General features: G+C 35.2%; 1 protein-coding gene across 5 annotated transcripts in view; it reads left to right on the forward strand.

Annotated features, from left to right (window-relative positions):
• The window catches only part of STIM2 (stromal interaction molecule 2), a 165,034-nt gene that overhangs the window by 47,903 nt on the left and 102,435 nt on the right, over positions 1-14,696 (forward strand). For 4 of the 5 annotated variants that reach the window (XM_032273671.1, XM_032273656.1, XM_032273659.1 and 1 more), the window contains one exon: positions 11,583-11,713. In XM_032273671.1, coding sequence (XP_032129562.1) covers positions 11,583-11,713 — 131 coding nt within the window. Of the gene's footprint in view, positions 1-7,557; positions 8,973-11,582; positions 11,714-14,696 lie in introns of those variants that run through there. The other variant, XM_032273674.1, reaches the window with a different exon arrangement.

Below are 14,696 nucleotides of genomic sequence, written 5' to 3' on the forward strand. Positions count from 1 at the left end.
AGAGTTTTATAAGACTTCCCTCTCCCCAAAGAAAACAAAACAAAAACAGAGGCTTTCCATTTTTGGAGGTTTATTCATAAGAAAAGGTATTGGTTGGCTGTTTCTTTACATGTTGTATAAGCAGTTCCCAACTTGAAAATACTTAATTCACAAATATCACTGAACATCAAATCTCTGGTCTGGCCTCATTTCCCTTGCTGTGCCGCCAGCACAGTGCACATATGTCTGGTTTTCCCCTCTTCACTTATGATTGTAGCATAGCTTTGCAAACTGTTAGTTTGGAGCAGTACATGGAAGGGGAATTACCCATTTTTGTTGCTGAGACCATGTTGGTGGGACTCTGCTTCTCAGTTGGAAATGTTTTCACTTAGAAACATTAATAACTTTCTAAAATAATTGTTCAAACAAAAAAAAATCCAATAAACACATAGCAAAACTTATGTCTTGAGCATTTCTTTTTTGAAAATAGTGCTTTGGAGGTTATATACTTCTAGGAAGTGATAGCTTTAATGAACCTCCTTTTAGAGTTCTTGTTCTGGAATTTACTTTCAGAATATTCTTTTTTTTGGGTATTTTTAAAACTAGTGAACCTTTTTCTTGACAGGTTGAGAGATACAGGGAGAGATAGAGCCCTTTGGAATTGGACAGATCTGGTCTGAATTGCAGCAAAACAGTTAACCAGATGTTTAACCTTGGACAAATTACTTTTCCAATGAGAACCTTGGTGTCATCATGAGAAGTGATAACATGAGACTAACCGGGTATTTGTATTAGATAATCAAGTAAAGTATCCAGTCTTTATTTTATTTTTTTGAGAGGCTCACTGTTGCTCAACCTGTAGTGCAATGGTGCGATCTCAGCTCACTGCAGCCTTCACCTCTCAGGTTCAAATGATCCTCCAGCCTCAGCCTCCCAAGTAGCTGGGATTACAGGCACATGCCACCACGCCTGGCCCATTTCTGTGTTTTTAGTAGAGAGAGAGAGTTTCATAATTTTGGCAAGGCTGGTCTTGAACTCCTGACCTCAAGTGATCCACCTGCCTCAGCCTCCCAAAATGTTGGGATTAGAGGCATGAGCCACTGCACCCGGCCCCAGTCATTGTTTTATATAATAATCACACAGTAAGTGCTCTGTTATCACTTTTATCTTTTCCGTGTATTTTACACTATATTAAGTTTTGGAATCAGTCCAAAGAGTTAGAACAAAGTCCAATTTTCATTCTAAATGAAAGAATGGTATTTTTGGGACAGGCACATTGGCTCATGCCTGTAATCCCAGCACTTTGGGAAATTGAGGCAGGAGGATTGCTTGAGCCCAGGTGCATGAGGCTGCAGTAAGCTATGATTGCGCCACTGTGCTTCAGACTAGGCAACAGAGTGAGACCTTGTCTATTAGGAAAATAAAAGATATTTTTGATAACTGTTAAGGTAGCAGTAATAAAACAAAAAGCTGGACTTAGATTTCAGGAGACTTAGCATTGAATTCCGACTGTGTCATTTATTAACTAATTATTGTGGGCACCTTACCCTCTTACTGTGGTAAGGTGCCCACAATAATTAGTTAACAACCAATATGGCACATATTTATAACTCAATAGATAACTAAATACTCTCTCCATTTTAGTATTCAGTTATCTATTGAGTTACAAATATGTGCCACACTGTTATGTGTTTTATACAAAGATACATCATTTAATTCTAACAGTAGCCTTGCAAGGATGCTATTATTTCCATTCTACGGGGGGGAAATTCAGACAAAGTAGTTACAACTTTCCTAATGTTATGCAGTAAGTGGCAGGGTGAGAATGATTTGAAAGCTTTTTTTTTTGCCTCTATATATGAGTGTTCAGCCTTTCTCATCTGTAAAATTGTGATCCTTGCTTTATTTTGCATAATGGTTGTTAAAAGTTCTTGCACTGAGAGAGAAGTACAACAAAGCTCTTGGATAGTGCCTGGAACTAACAACAGTATTCTCTTTATTTCTCTAGTGTTGATATAGTTAAGATAATATTAATCATCATTGTTCACTGTAGCTTGTTGTAGCTTTTTTTATTGTGGTAAAATATACATAACATAAAATTGACCATTTTAACCATTTTTGAGTGTACCATTCAATAGCACTGAGTACATTCACAGTGTTGTGGTTGTAGCTTGGAATTACCATATTCTTCCCTCCAAAACAACACAAAATAAATAGAAATAAGCAAAGCTCTTCCACTACTCTGTGCTCATAATATTGTTAATCAAAATGTTAATGGCATGAGATATGGTCTCAAAAGGGCCATTGCTGCTTGGAATCCTGTTTCTTAATTATTTTAGTCACTTTGCTTTCACTTGTATATATCAATGAGATTTTTCTGACCTTTAGAGAAAAGTTGGGAATTGCTTCTGTGAATTATACATATGTGCGCACCCAAATCTTTTAAGACGTTTTTTAGTAAGTTTTCAGTAGCATCCCTGGAAATCAGGAGTCAATAAATATGCATGCACCTGTTTACTTTCTTTTTTTTTTTGCACCTAGTCAACTATTTTCCAAGATATGACAGATGCTACAATGTTATATACAGATACATTATTGCTTTCTAGGAATTTATAGTATAAAACAAAGTGGAAAAAATTAGATGGCTGTGGGGCTGGGCGCAGTGTCTCATGCTTATACTTCCAGCACATTGGGAGGCCAAGCCAGGAGGATCAGTTGAGGTCAGAAGTTCAAGACCAGCCTAGCCAAACATGGTGAACTCCTGTCTCTACTAAAACTACAAAAAGCGTCTGAGCGTGGTGGCGAATGCCTGTAATTCCAGCTACTTAAGAGGCTGTGGCAGGAGAATGACCTGAACCTGGGAGGCAGAGGTTGCAGTGAGCTGAGATCATGCTACTGCACTCCAGCCTGGGTGATAGAGTGAGACTGTCTCAAAAAAAATAAGTAAAATAAATAAATAAATAAATAAAAAGAATTAGATAGCTGTCACTGAATATAGAGATAAATACAGCTGTAAGAATACATCTATTCATTTGTTTAGATACACTGAAGAAACATATTGGCTAACCATGAATACAGTGTAGCTATTTTTTGGACAGAGGAGTGTGTTAGTAAATGAATTGCATATTAATAAGACAGTTGTTGAGGTAGAGGCATTACCTTCTGGTTCTCACCTTTAGAGGGGCTCTGAGATTAGCAGGAACTTAAGTTGCTTGGTGGTAGTGTGTTGGGGGACAGATGGGGAAATATATAGGAGTGAAATAATCAGAATATGATAAATTTAAAAATGTCTCCAGAAAGTGGCAAGGGATCTAAGGAACTGAGTTTGTATGATAGTCTATTTAAAACATTTGAAAGGTGTAGATGAAGTTAGCAATTATTTAGGGGAAATTTTAGCTAACAATCAGGGGAAATTACTTTGTTTTTGCTAGGGTCCAGGTAAACTAGCAGGTGTTTTTTATGTGAAGTGAGTGATTACAAAAATTCAGAGTTCCAAGAAGCAGTCATCAGTTAGGAGTTTTCAGCAAAGGTTCTGTATTTTCTTTTCAGAATAATACTTAAGCCATAATTACAGAACATCTGCAGTGGTACCTCAGTCCTCTGTTGGTAAGGTCTGTCTCTTTTGATTGTTGAACTTTTCAAAAGTCTGAATAGATATTAGAGATTCTAGAGTCTTCTGCCTACATTTTTATAGCATTCCTGGTATAGCATTGTGTATACTTAGCTAGTTACAATTTTCCCTTTCTCATTTGTTGTTCTGGCATGTAATATATGCACTCAATAAATGTTAGCATTTTTTGAATGCCTATCATCATGCAACAGGTAACATGTATAAAATACTGAAACTCATTTTTCGCTAAAAAATATGCAGCAGCTTTTATTATTTGTGCATTGCTTTTTCTTGGAGAAATATCCACTAATCCTATTATGTGCTAGGTGTTGGTAGTATGCTAGATACTGGAAATACAAGGGAATACTAGGAATGTGAAATAGACTGTCCTAGAGAGGATATCAGAAGAGAAGGAAGACATTATTCACTCTTCTTTTGAGTTTGAATCAGGTCTTTGGTATATTGAAAAATGATACCAAAGAATTGTTCTGAAAATTTTCTAGAGAATTTACTCTGAAAATACTCATATTGAATATTTGAAGTATTGAAGTATTTGATTTGATAAATGCTTGAGCAATTAGTGAAAGTAGTAAATACAAACAACATTTATTTAAAAAATTCTCTCTGGTGGTAATTAAGAAAATCCTAATCATGAGATTCATTAAATAGCTGCCAGTGTGATAAGCCAAGTTCTTGGCAGCATATGCTGCTGAACACTTAGCAGGCTGCAGTCCTTGGTTTGTGATTAAGAATCACCTGGCTCCCCTGCTTGGTGGTTCTTTTCTGTGTGAAATTTGCTGACTTAAATAATGTTACAGGAGGGAGAGCTCTAAAGACTTCACTTAATTTTTTTCAGCTTCGTTTCTTTCTTAAGCCCTTAGTTTCTGAACTGTGTTCCCCACATATATCAATTGACTAGGATGACAAAGGCATCCTAGGATAGAAAAGGCATATTTATTCCTCTAGTGAAGGCAAAGGGAATAGCATTTGATGCATTTTGTAATTCTCTGTTTGGTGTGGCTCAGCCAGATAGATGAAAATGTACCTTTGTTTTGTCTAGAATGACTTTTAGGCCTGAAATATCAGTCATGTTTATCTGGTTTTTTTCTAATATGTTTAGTTCTCACTTCAGTAGGATCTTTTATTTCTATCCCTGCTGCAATTTCTATAGTTTATAATTCTATTACTTCCTGCCTAGACTGTTGTGATAGGCATTCTTTGGTAGCAAACATATACTGTAGATTAAAAAGGAAAATGACACATTCACCTTCGATTGCTACTTCACCTGTCTTTTGCTAGTGTTTTTTCTTTCCACTAGGGAGTACTATTGAGATAGCAGAGGATAGTTCTTTGTTGTGTGGGACTTGCCAGGCTTGTGCATTAAAGTTACTCAGTATTCTTGCCCTCCACAGCACCCCCGCCATTGACCGCCAGTAGCAGTTGAGAGAGGGTGAGTGAGCAGGGAGAAGGCCTTAGCACTCTCAGTTGAGAACCAGCCTGCTAGCCAGTCTATGACGATTGTGGGTTCCAGAGCTCATCTTATTTCCTATTTCTGTTTATTCTTGTTTTCTCTTTTTCTAACCCCAATTACTAAAATCCAATTTCACTTTCATAAGGTCACTGAAAATGCAATTGCTTACAGGTAAAAGCTAGGCAAATTATTTAGTAAATTTGGTAACATACAATAATAATTTACATATAAGATGTATAACAGTTATAATACTATATAGTAATATAGTATACTATGTATAGTAATTTTATATATAGAAATATGTGTAGCAATTTTATGTTTAGTAATATTATACTATGTATAGTATTATACTATGTGTTTTATTGATTACTTGTATAGTAATCAACAAAACAGACTTAATTTTTGACTTCATGGAGTTTTCACTTTATTATTAGAGTATAAGAGCCTTAAGGACTGTCTTCAATATTTTAAAGTTCCCTTTGGTTATTTTTACATGGTATGCTGCATATTTTGTTCAATAAGTATTTAAACAATAAAATCGGACAATGAATAGAACTTATCCTTTAGCCTTAGGGGAGTGCTGAAGCAGAATAGTAATGTTATTAGATTTCTACTAACTACTTAGGTTTGAATTCAATGTCAAAAGGGAGTTTTGTTAATTTCTCCATCTTGCTTTTCTGATCAGCCAAATAATTTCTTGAAAATCTTTTCTTTTTCAAACATTTTGGAAATCCAATTAGGTAAGTAATTTGGTAAATAGATATATTTATATTGAAAATCCAGTTAGGTAAGTAACTTAAGAAACAAATATATTTTGAGCACTTACTGTGTGTCAGATACTGGTTTAGGCACTAGGCAAAGAGGAATGATCAAGTCTGTGATGTCATGGTTGCATTATGGCGGGAGAGTTAGCAAATGAATAAACTCATATACTGCACGATGATAAAGCACAATGAAGAAAAATTAAACAAGTAGAGTGAAGGAAAAGACTATCTTAGGGGAATAAGATATCCTCTGGGGAGGATCATTTAAGTTGGAATGAAAGGAAAAAGAGCTTTGCAAATGGAGGAAACTGCAAGTTAGGTCTTTCAGTGAATAATTTATTAACTTTTTTTCTCCTTTATTGTCACTTTAGGAGAATCTGTAGATCCCTCCATAATCTGGCCTTCACTTATATTTTTTCTGTTAATTATATAATTAAATGGGAATAATGCCTACTTCGTAGGCAAAGTGAAATGTGTAATACTTAATTTTTATATATGTATATTTTATGCAATATAAATACAAGGATGCTCCATATTGATAGTTATTATTACCTTTTTGTTATATAATAATCATTAACAGCTTATATTCTTGCCTGTACCGATCTTTCTAGAGAACACTTGCTCGTCTTTCAAGAATCAATGTAAATGTCACTCTCTCTTTGAAGCCTTTCTTGCTATGCATGTAGACATGACCATTCCCTTAGTTTTGCCACCATTATATATTTATTACTTATATCTGTCATTGCATCTGCCATCTTTAACTTTGTTTGTTTTTACCTTTTGTATACCCGGCTTCTAACCTAAAGTCTGGCATTTAGATATTTGCTACATAAATGAATTGCATTTGGAAGTGAATTCCATTGGTCTCTAATTTACATATACTTAAACCATTCAACAAATATGTCACTTACTGTGGTAGATACTGAGAATAAAAAATTACTACAATGCATGTTCGCAATCAAGTTTAGGGTAAAGTTATGATATAATATAATATACTTAATATAATGGTTTGTTGAAGGGGAGTGTGAATTGAAGTGGAGATATATTATCTAAAGGAAAACTAAGGCAGGAAGTATAGATATGTATTCTAGATTGTGAGTATTATTCTGCAAGTGTCTGATGATCTCCTCCCATTGGGCACCTTTATGCTTTTTGGTGTAGTTGGCTCCTCAGCCAGGTACTGGCAGTATCTATGATAGCAGTATTTAATTCTCTGACGCTGATAACACTGACCCATTTATGTTCGTTATACTGATGCTTGAGTATGGATTTGGAGTTGTGAAGACTTAGAATCCCAGTTGTCATTTCTAGGAGCGTCATCTTAAGCAAGTTACTCATGAGTCTTATTTCCTCATCTGGAAAGTAGAGATATCATTTGCCCCATACAGGTTGCAGAAAATAAATTATGTACATAAGATAGTATTGGTTTCTAGAAGGTAGTAGATATTTCTTCCTTTTTTTTTTTTTTTTCTTTTTTTTTTTTTTTTGAGATGGAGTCTTACTCTGTCGCCCAGGCTGGAGTGCAGAGGCATGATCTTGGCTGACTGCATCCTCCACCTTTCAAGTTCAGGCAGTTCTCCTGCCTCAGCCTCCTAAGTAGCTGGGACTATAGGAGTGTGCCACTATGCCCGGCTAATTTTTGTATCTTTCATAGAGACGGGGTTTTGTCATGTTGTCCAGGCTGGTCCCGCACTCCTGATCTCAGGTGATCTGTCTGCCTCAGCTTCCCAAAGTTCTGGGATTACAGGTGTGAGCCGCTGTGCCCGGCCTGTCGTAGATATTTCTTAATGGGTGAAATAATTTTAATTAATTTTACTTCATTTCTTTAGAACCATACTGAGCATTTGGCTCTAATTACAGGAAAACAAGGTGGAGTTTAATAATGGTTTTGATAGCTGACTTGGGTTAGGTATTATTCTGTTGCAACTGGTTCCTTTTCCCTCAGTGCAAAGTGCTGCCGTTAACCCAGAGAAAAGAAAGAATGCTTAGCATATAAAATCAAAAGCTGTGTCACACCATGTTGCATTTAACACAAGGTGAGAGCATGAGGGGAGAACATTTGTCTTAGTTGTTGCCTTGTGTGCCCAGCACCAAGTACAGAGCCTGACATATTATAGGCACCCCATATCATATTTAAATTAGCAAGTGAATTCTGTTTAGATGAGGATGATGTACTGGTATTGAGTACCTGATGTATACTGGGGTATTTTGGGTAGCTAAGGAAAGTGTCTGTAAAATACAAGCAAAGGAGAACGAGATTGGTATTTTAGCAGTTGTCTTTGAAATGATTATAATTATAGGCATAGACCTTTTTTCTTTTTTTTTTTTAAGCAGTTTGTATATTTTAGAATAAATATAGGCCAGCTAATTTGAGTTAAAACGATCACATGTGGTGAATTAACCTAGAAGGTAAACAACTAAGAAGTGAAAAGAGACATTAGAATAGGTAATAGAGTTCAGAATTCACAGCTATTTTAAATTAGATTTGTAACAGCCTTAAGTCATACTTCAAAGGAAATAAAATTTTATGTGAAGAAATGGATCACTCTTGCCGTAACTTCAGCTCCTGTCTTTCCTTCTGCTGCTCCAACTTGGCAAAACACCAAACCCTAGAGCAGAATCATCATCTACCATTTCTGTTCCTTGGAGGCATGGTCTGTAGAGTGCTGCCAGAATGAGTGTCAGCTGTGTCTTTCAGTCTTGCCACCATCGTATTCCACTGTCACCAGAGGGATCTGGCGAATTGCCATCGTCCCTTTCCATTGTCACCAGAGTTATCAGATTTTAAATGAATTTGATTGTGTTAGTCCCCTCCTTGAAATCCGTTAATGGCTTCTCACAGTTTTTAGGATAAAAATACAAATATTCTAGTATGAAAAACAGAGCTTTTGGAGATCCAGCCTTTTAGCTATCTCCACCTGATCTTGCTTTCTGTGTATTGGTGTCTCTGTAAACCACTTGCAATTTTCTGAATGTTCATGTATTTTTTTATGTCACTGAACATATGATGCTGCTTCTAGGCATGCTTTTATTTCTTCTCTAGGTCATCAACTACAGCTGATTTAAAGTTCCTCAAGTTTACCTCTAGAAAACTTTTACCTAACATAATACATTGTAGTAGTCTACATGTCCTCCTCCTCACTAAACTGTGAGCTTTGACTTTGGATACTCCCTATCTCTTTAATTCCTAATGCCTGTCACTACCTTGCACAGGATAGAAGCCTAGAAGTTTGTGATTTGGTTAATATATGACATAACAATTTATCAGAGGCTTAAAATATGTTCACCTAAGTCCTGGGTATTATGTGAGAAGTGGAGGAACATGGTCCCTGCTCTGTTCATAATTATATGGACAAAAATGACACATAAGGCAATTAAAGATTAATCAAGTATAGCATTAAGTGAGGACTTAGGTAGAATTATTAGAAAATGAAGATATAATTAAAAATTTCAAATCCCTTGACATTTCATATCTGCTTTTCACTTTCTCTTTAATATTTACCACTATTAACATGCCTACACCATTTACTTATCTATCTTGTTAGGTTCATAGTCCCCATTAGAATATAAGTTTTATAAGGATTTTTGTCTCTTTTGTTCACCATGTTATTTCCAGTGCCTGGCACATGTTAGGTGCCTATTAGATTATTTGTGGAGTAGATTGAATGGAGTGCAGAGAAGAGAGTGATCACTAGGAGATAGTGTTTATGAAAGACTTTACGGAGAAGTATTAATAACATCTTGAAGTAGAATTGAGAGACAGTATTTATTAGATTAGCTAATAAGTGTTTCTGAAATATGCCTATTTAAGTAAATAGTTACCAATTTTATTTTCATATGAGTTTTTCAAGTCATATTGCTCCTAATTTCTCTTAAAGCTTCCTGTGGTTGTACATCCCTCACTTTTGACTCCTATTACAGACTTTAACAACAAAGCCTGTTTAATCAGAGTGAGAGTTGCTGGCCCTTTCCTTATGTACAAGTTGCAGTGAACACCTTCACTTTTTTTTCCTTTTTTTTTTTTTTTTTTAGCAGAATAAACTATGTGTAAAAAATAGGTCTGCTGGAGGCAATTACATGTTATATACAGATCTTTACACTATATGTTGTGTTGATACCTGAGATCTTATCTTTTATTTTGGATCTTTTAAATAATTGCAGATAAATTCAAACTTATGGGTATATCAAGGTCTTGATTGTTTTGTGAATCAGGGATTATAATAGACCATTATGCCTGTAGGTTCTTGGCTTTTAGCAGATCTTGACTGGTGGTTTAAATATTTGTATGTAAACATGTTCATATATCACACAGAATTTATAATTACATTTCCTATTTTTATAGTTTCTTTCTCTTCTGTTTACTTTCCTTCCTAGGCTAAAGTAATTAAAATTAGATTTTGAATTAAAACTATTAAAAATGTTAAATCACGAAAATATTTTTTCAGCTGTAATTGGAACATGTTAGGTAATATTGGTTTGAATTATTTTTTAGAAAATAAAATTATCTGTGGGCCTCAAATACTGGCTTCTCTTCTCCCAGCTTTTTTTCCCCAAGCACAGAATTAGATATTCTTTAGGCCCTTCTTGCTGCAATAGATCTTAGTAAGCATTGCTACTTGCTTTATTTTATGGATGAGGTAACTAAGACACAAAGACAAGTGATTTGTCCACAAGTAACTGATGACAGCTCATTCATAGTAGGGCCAGATGATAGACTTAACAATTGATGAGATAACTAAACTGTGTCTATCCCCTCTCTTATGTTAACCACTTTCAACTTTTAGGCCATACTATTTCTGGAAATATATGTGGTTCTGATGACATTTTAAAGGAATATTATTTTAGTGACTTGGTAGAAGAGAAGTAAGTTCCTAGAATTTGTCAGTCCAACAGTCAGCCAGATTGGGTGTAAGTGAAGCTTTGGCTGTCCTTTTCCATTTTGATATGTAGGTTGTTTACTAGTTATGTGCAGAGGAGGTGATTTCCATCAGTCTAATTTTAAGTCATTGAAAAATGCTTCATGCTTTCTAACTTAGTTTTTGACAACTTGAATGTGAGGATTTACATATATTCCACTGAGAGAAGTCTGACCAATAAATGTATCTTAAAGATAACATGAAGAACAAGATTTTTAAAAATCTGATTAGTCTTTTTCTTTTCTTTGTTGTTGTTGTTGTTGTTGAATCTAAGAACTTAGTTATTTTGAAATATGGGTAGACTCTTGGATTATCTTAAATAGAAAAATGAAAACAAAAAGGGTCACGTGACTATTCTACATTTCCTTTCCTTTTTTTGGGTGATATTTTCTGGGAATCATTTTGATTAAACTGGATTGTGCAAACAGAGCACTTTGTATTCTGTGATTTTTTTTTTTTTTTTTTTTTTAGTTTTTTTTTTTTTTTGATGGAAACCATCGTTTTTTTTTTGGGGGGGGAATGATTAGTAAATCATGATTAGTAAATATTCAGGTTCAATAAGAAGAAATGGTTAAACATGTGGAGATTTTAGATAACCTGAAGTTAATACTGGCATAACTCCTGGTTGTAGTTGGCTAATATTAATTAAATTGGATTTATTTTTAGTCAGTTGTGTTCATATATTATACTTCTGATATAGAGAATATTCTCCTAGACATCTTAAAGCCTCTTAGTCTGAAGTTTAATTCTGTTTTTTTTTTTTTTTTTTTTTTTTTAATTACAGTAATTATAGCCTTTATTTTGGTATGGCAAGTTAGTAATTACCGTTTGTTCTCTTTCAGATCCCTGCATGTCACTGAGTCCACCATGCTTTACAGAAGAAGACAGATTTAGTCTAGAAGCTCTTCAAACAATACATAAACAAATGGATGACGACAAAGATGGTGGAATTGAAGTAGATGAAAGTGATGAAGTAGGTAGAAATGTTTTCCCTGCTACTGTCATAGAACAGAGTGACTGCATTTCTGTTTCTAGTTGTAAAATTTCTCTTTCCTCGTGTGGCACATTGCCTTCATCTTCAACATCTTTAGTTTTTTTTTTTAACATGATAATTTTACCCTCTATAAATATTTACATGGTTTTTGTGTTTTCCCCCCATTTGGATATAAGTCTTCCCAGTTTTTAAAAATTTTCACTCTCATGTTCTTGTATTTCTCAAACATGTATCCTATTCTGACTGTATGTTATCTACTGTTGCTTTACAAATCACTCCAAAATAATAGTTGCTTAAAATGACAACAGTTTATTACTTCTCCCGATTCTGTGGGTTGACCCGGCCCAGCTAGACAGTTTTTCTGTTCCCTTAGATGTGGGCTGAGGTCACTGTGGAAGTTGCAATCTCTTGGGAGCTCTGTTGGGGCTGGAGTATCTAAGATGGCCTCTTATTCTGCACAATTTCTTTCTGTGTTACCTCTCATCATTCAGGAGCCTAGCCCAAGCTTTATTACAGCATGGCAGTTAGTGTTCCAAGAAGGCAAGTTCCCATGTGCAAGTGTTTATCATTGCATCTGCTTGCCAATGCTTGCTAATATGTTGGCCAAAACAAGTCATTTAGCTAAGCTTAGAGTCTATGTGGAAGAAGATTTTACAAGGATATAGATAACCAGGAAATGTGGTTCATTGGAGGCCACCAATCTGGTATTTCACTGTACCTACTGTCTTTAGTTTTTAAGCATTCCTATTTCCCTTATTGGTCTGATTTCTGTCTTAGTTTCTCCATGAAAGTTGTCTTCTTTGAGTGTTGTCTCATTCTAACCAAATTTCCTGGTCATAGGCCACTTCAATTCCTTTGTTGGGTTTGTCACTGTTGAGTTTTCTCTTTCAGATTATATAATACTAAATTATATTATTTTCTACATTATTATCTCGTGATGTAACAGTGACAGTCTGTAGTAACATTGTTGTCTAATGGAGACATTCTCTAAAGATAGTTCTTGGCCTGCTGTACAAAACGTTTATTTGAGAATGCCCATCCGTTTTCAGGTTACTTCCGATTCCTCTCTCTGTAAGACAATCCAGATCCCTGGCCTATATGTATTGCTTTCTGCCTGATGTTTTTAGAGAGCTATTACTGTTGCTTTAAACTTAGTATGTTTAAAACAAATCCCAGTTTTACCATTTAAATCTCTCATTGTTCAGATGTATCTCTGGGCCTACTTATCAATTCTTATTCTTCTAAAGTAGGTGTTGGCAGATTTTTTCTGTAAAGGGCCAAGATACGGGTTGAAATGTGTCCTCTAAAAACATATGTTGAGCCCTAAACCCCAGCACCTCAGAATGTGACCTTATTTAGAAATAGGGTCGTTGCAGATAGATAAAGTCATACTGGAGTCTTGTGGGCCCTTAATCCAATATGACTGGTGTTCTGCTAAGAGAGGAGAACACCATATGGAGAACACCATATGAACAGGAGAGAAGACGACTCTGTGACAGTGGAGGCAGAGATTAGTTTTATGTAACTGCAAATCAAGGAATGCTAAGGATTGCTGCCGACAGCAAAAGCTAAGAGAAAGGCATGGAACAGATTCTCCCCTAAAGCCTTTGAGAGAGCATAATTCTGTGCACACCTTGGTTTTGAATTTCTTTCTATCCTTCAGATCTGTGAGAGAATAAATTTCTATTGCTGTAAGCCATCCACTGTGTGGTACTTTATTATGGCAGTCCTATAATGAATGGAAACAAATATAGGCCAGGTGGTAAATATTTAGCTTTTGTGGGCCACGTAGTTGCTGTTGTTCAACTCCACCACTATAGTGTGAAGCAGCCATAGACAATACAAGAGCCAATGGGCTTGGCTGTTTTCCAATAAAACTTTATTTGCAAAAAGCAGCCAGCTATATTTGGCCTACATGCTATAGTTTGCCAACCCCTGCTATAAATTAAGCTCTTGTGTTCTTAAAATTTGTTTCTCTTTCTTCCTTTCTTCACTACCTCTTATCTATTCTAGTTATTTGCTTCTTCTGTTCTAATCTAGGTATTTATTATCATGCATCTAGACTATTGTCTCTAAGTTTTTCTTTTCTAATCCATCATGATTGTCACTCTGAGAGTGTGATAGCTAAGAAACTTAGTGATTTTTAATTGCTTGTTAGATCAGATATTAATTTTTCAGTCTTATATTTAATGTCTCTGCATCAGTTGATTTCTGCTTTTTATTCTGATTAAAATCATTTTGATTAGAGCTCAATCAGTACCAGTGATACCAAAATCATGACTTTTGATTCTGAGTAGATCAATTTATTTATTTCTTAATAATAGAAACAGACTATATGATAATTCTATCTTATAGAGCCTCCAACTTAAAAAGTATTTGAAGTATATATTCTCTTGGTCATAAGGAAGAGTGAGTGAAGTAAAATTGATGGATTATTATGAGCTTTACCATTATTAGAAAACTGTAAACTAGTCATTTATTGTGGGCCATTTTATTATATTGAGTGGATAATTCATTCTCACATCATTATCATTACTCCTTTTCTCCCATATTTTTATAAAATAGAGGTAATTTATAGAGGTAAATTACTTTTATTTATAGAGGTAATTTATCCTCTAAGCCAAAGAGACTTTCTAAAATTATTATTGTACATTTTTTTAGTCATTTACAGTATGGCAGGATTAGCTTTGTTAAACAAATTCCACGTCAACTCCCGAGTGTATACAGTGTTAAGTAGATGAATACTCTGCAGTTTTAGGTTTTAACCCAAAACCTGAGCCTCTTCTCAGGTTCAGTGACTTGCTAAAATGGCTCACAGAACTCAGGAAAACACTTTACTTACATTTACTGGTTTATTATAAAGTATACAAGTCAGGAACATCCCAGGGAAAGAAATGGGGGCAATGCTCACAGAGCTTCCGTGTCTTCTTCTCCTCTCCACCCTCCCAGCATTTTGGTTTGC

This window comes from Sapajus apella, unplaced genomic scaffold (genome assembly GCF_009761245.1).
Source record: "Sapajus apella isolate SASKATOON/1434 unplaced genomic scaffold, GSC_monkey_1.0 scaffold5, whole genome shotgun sequence".
Lineage (NCBI taxonomy): Eukaryota > Metazoa > Chordata > Mammalia > Primates > Cebidae > Sapajus > Sapajus apella.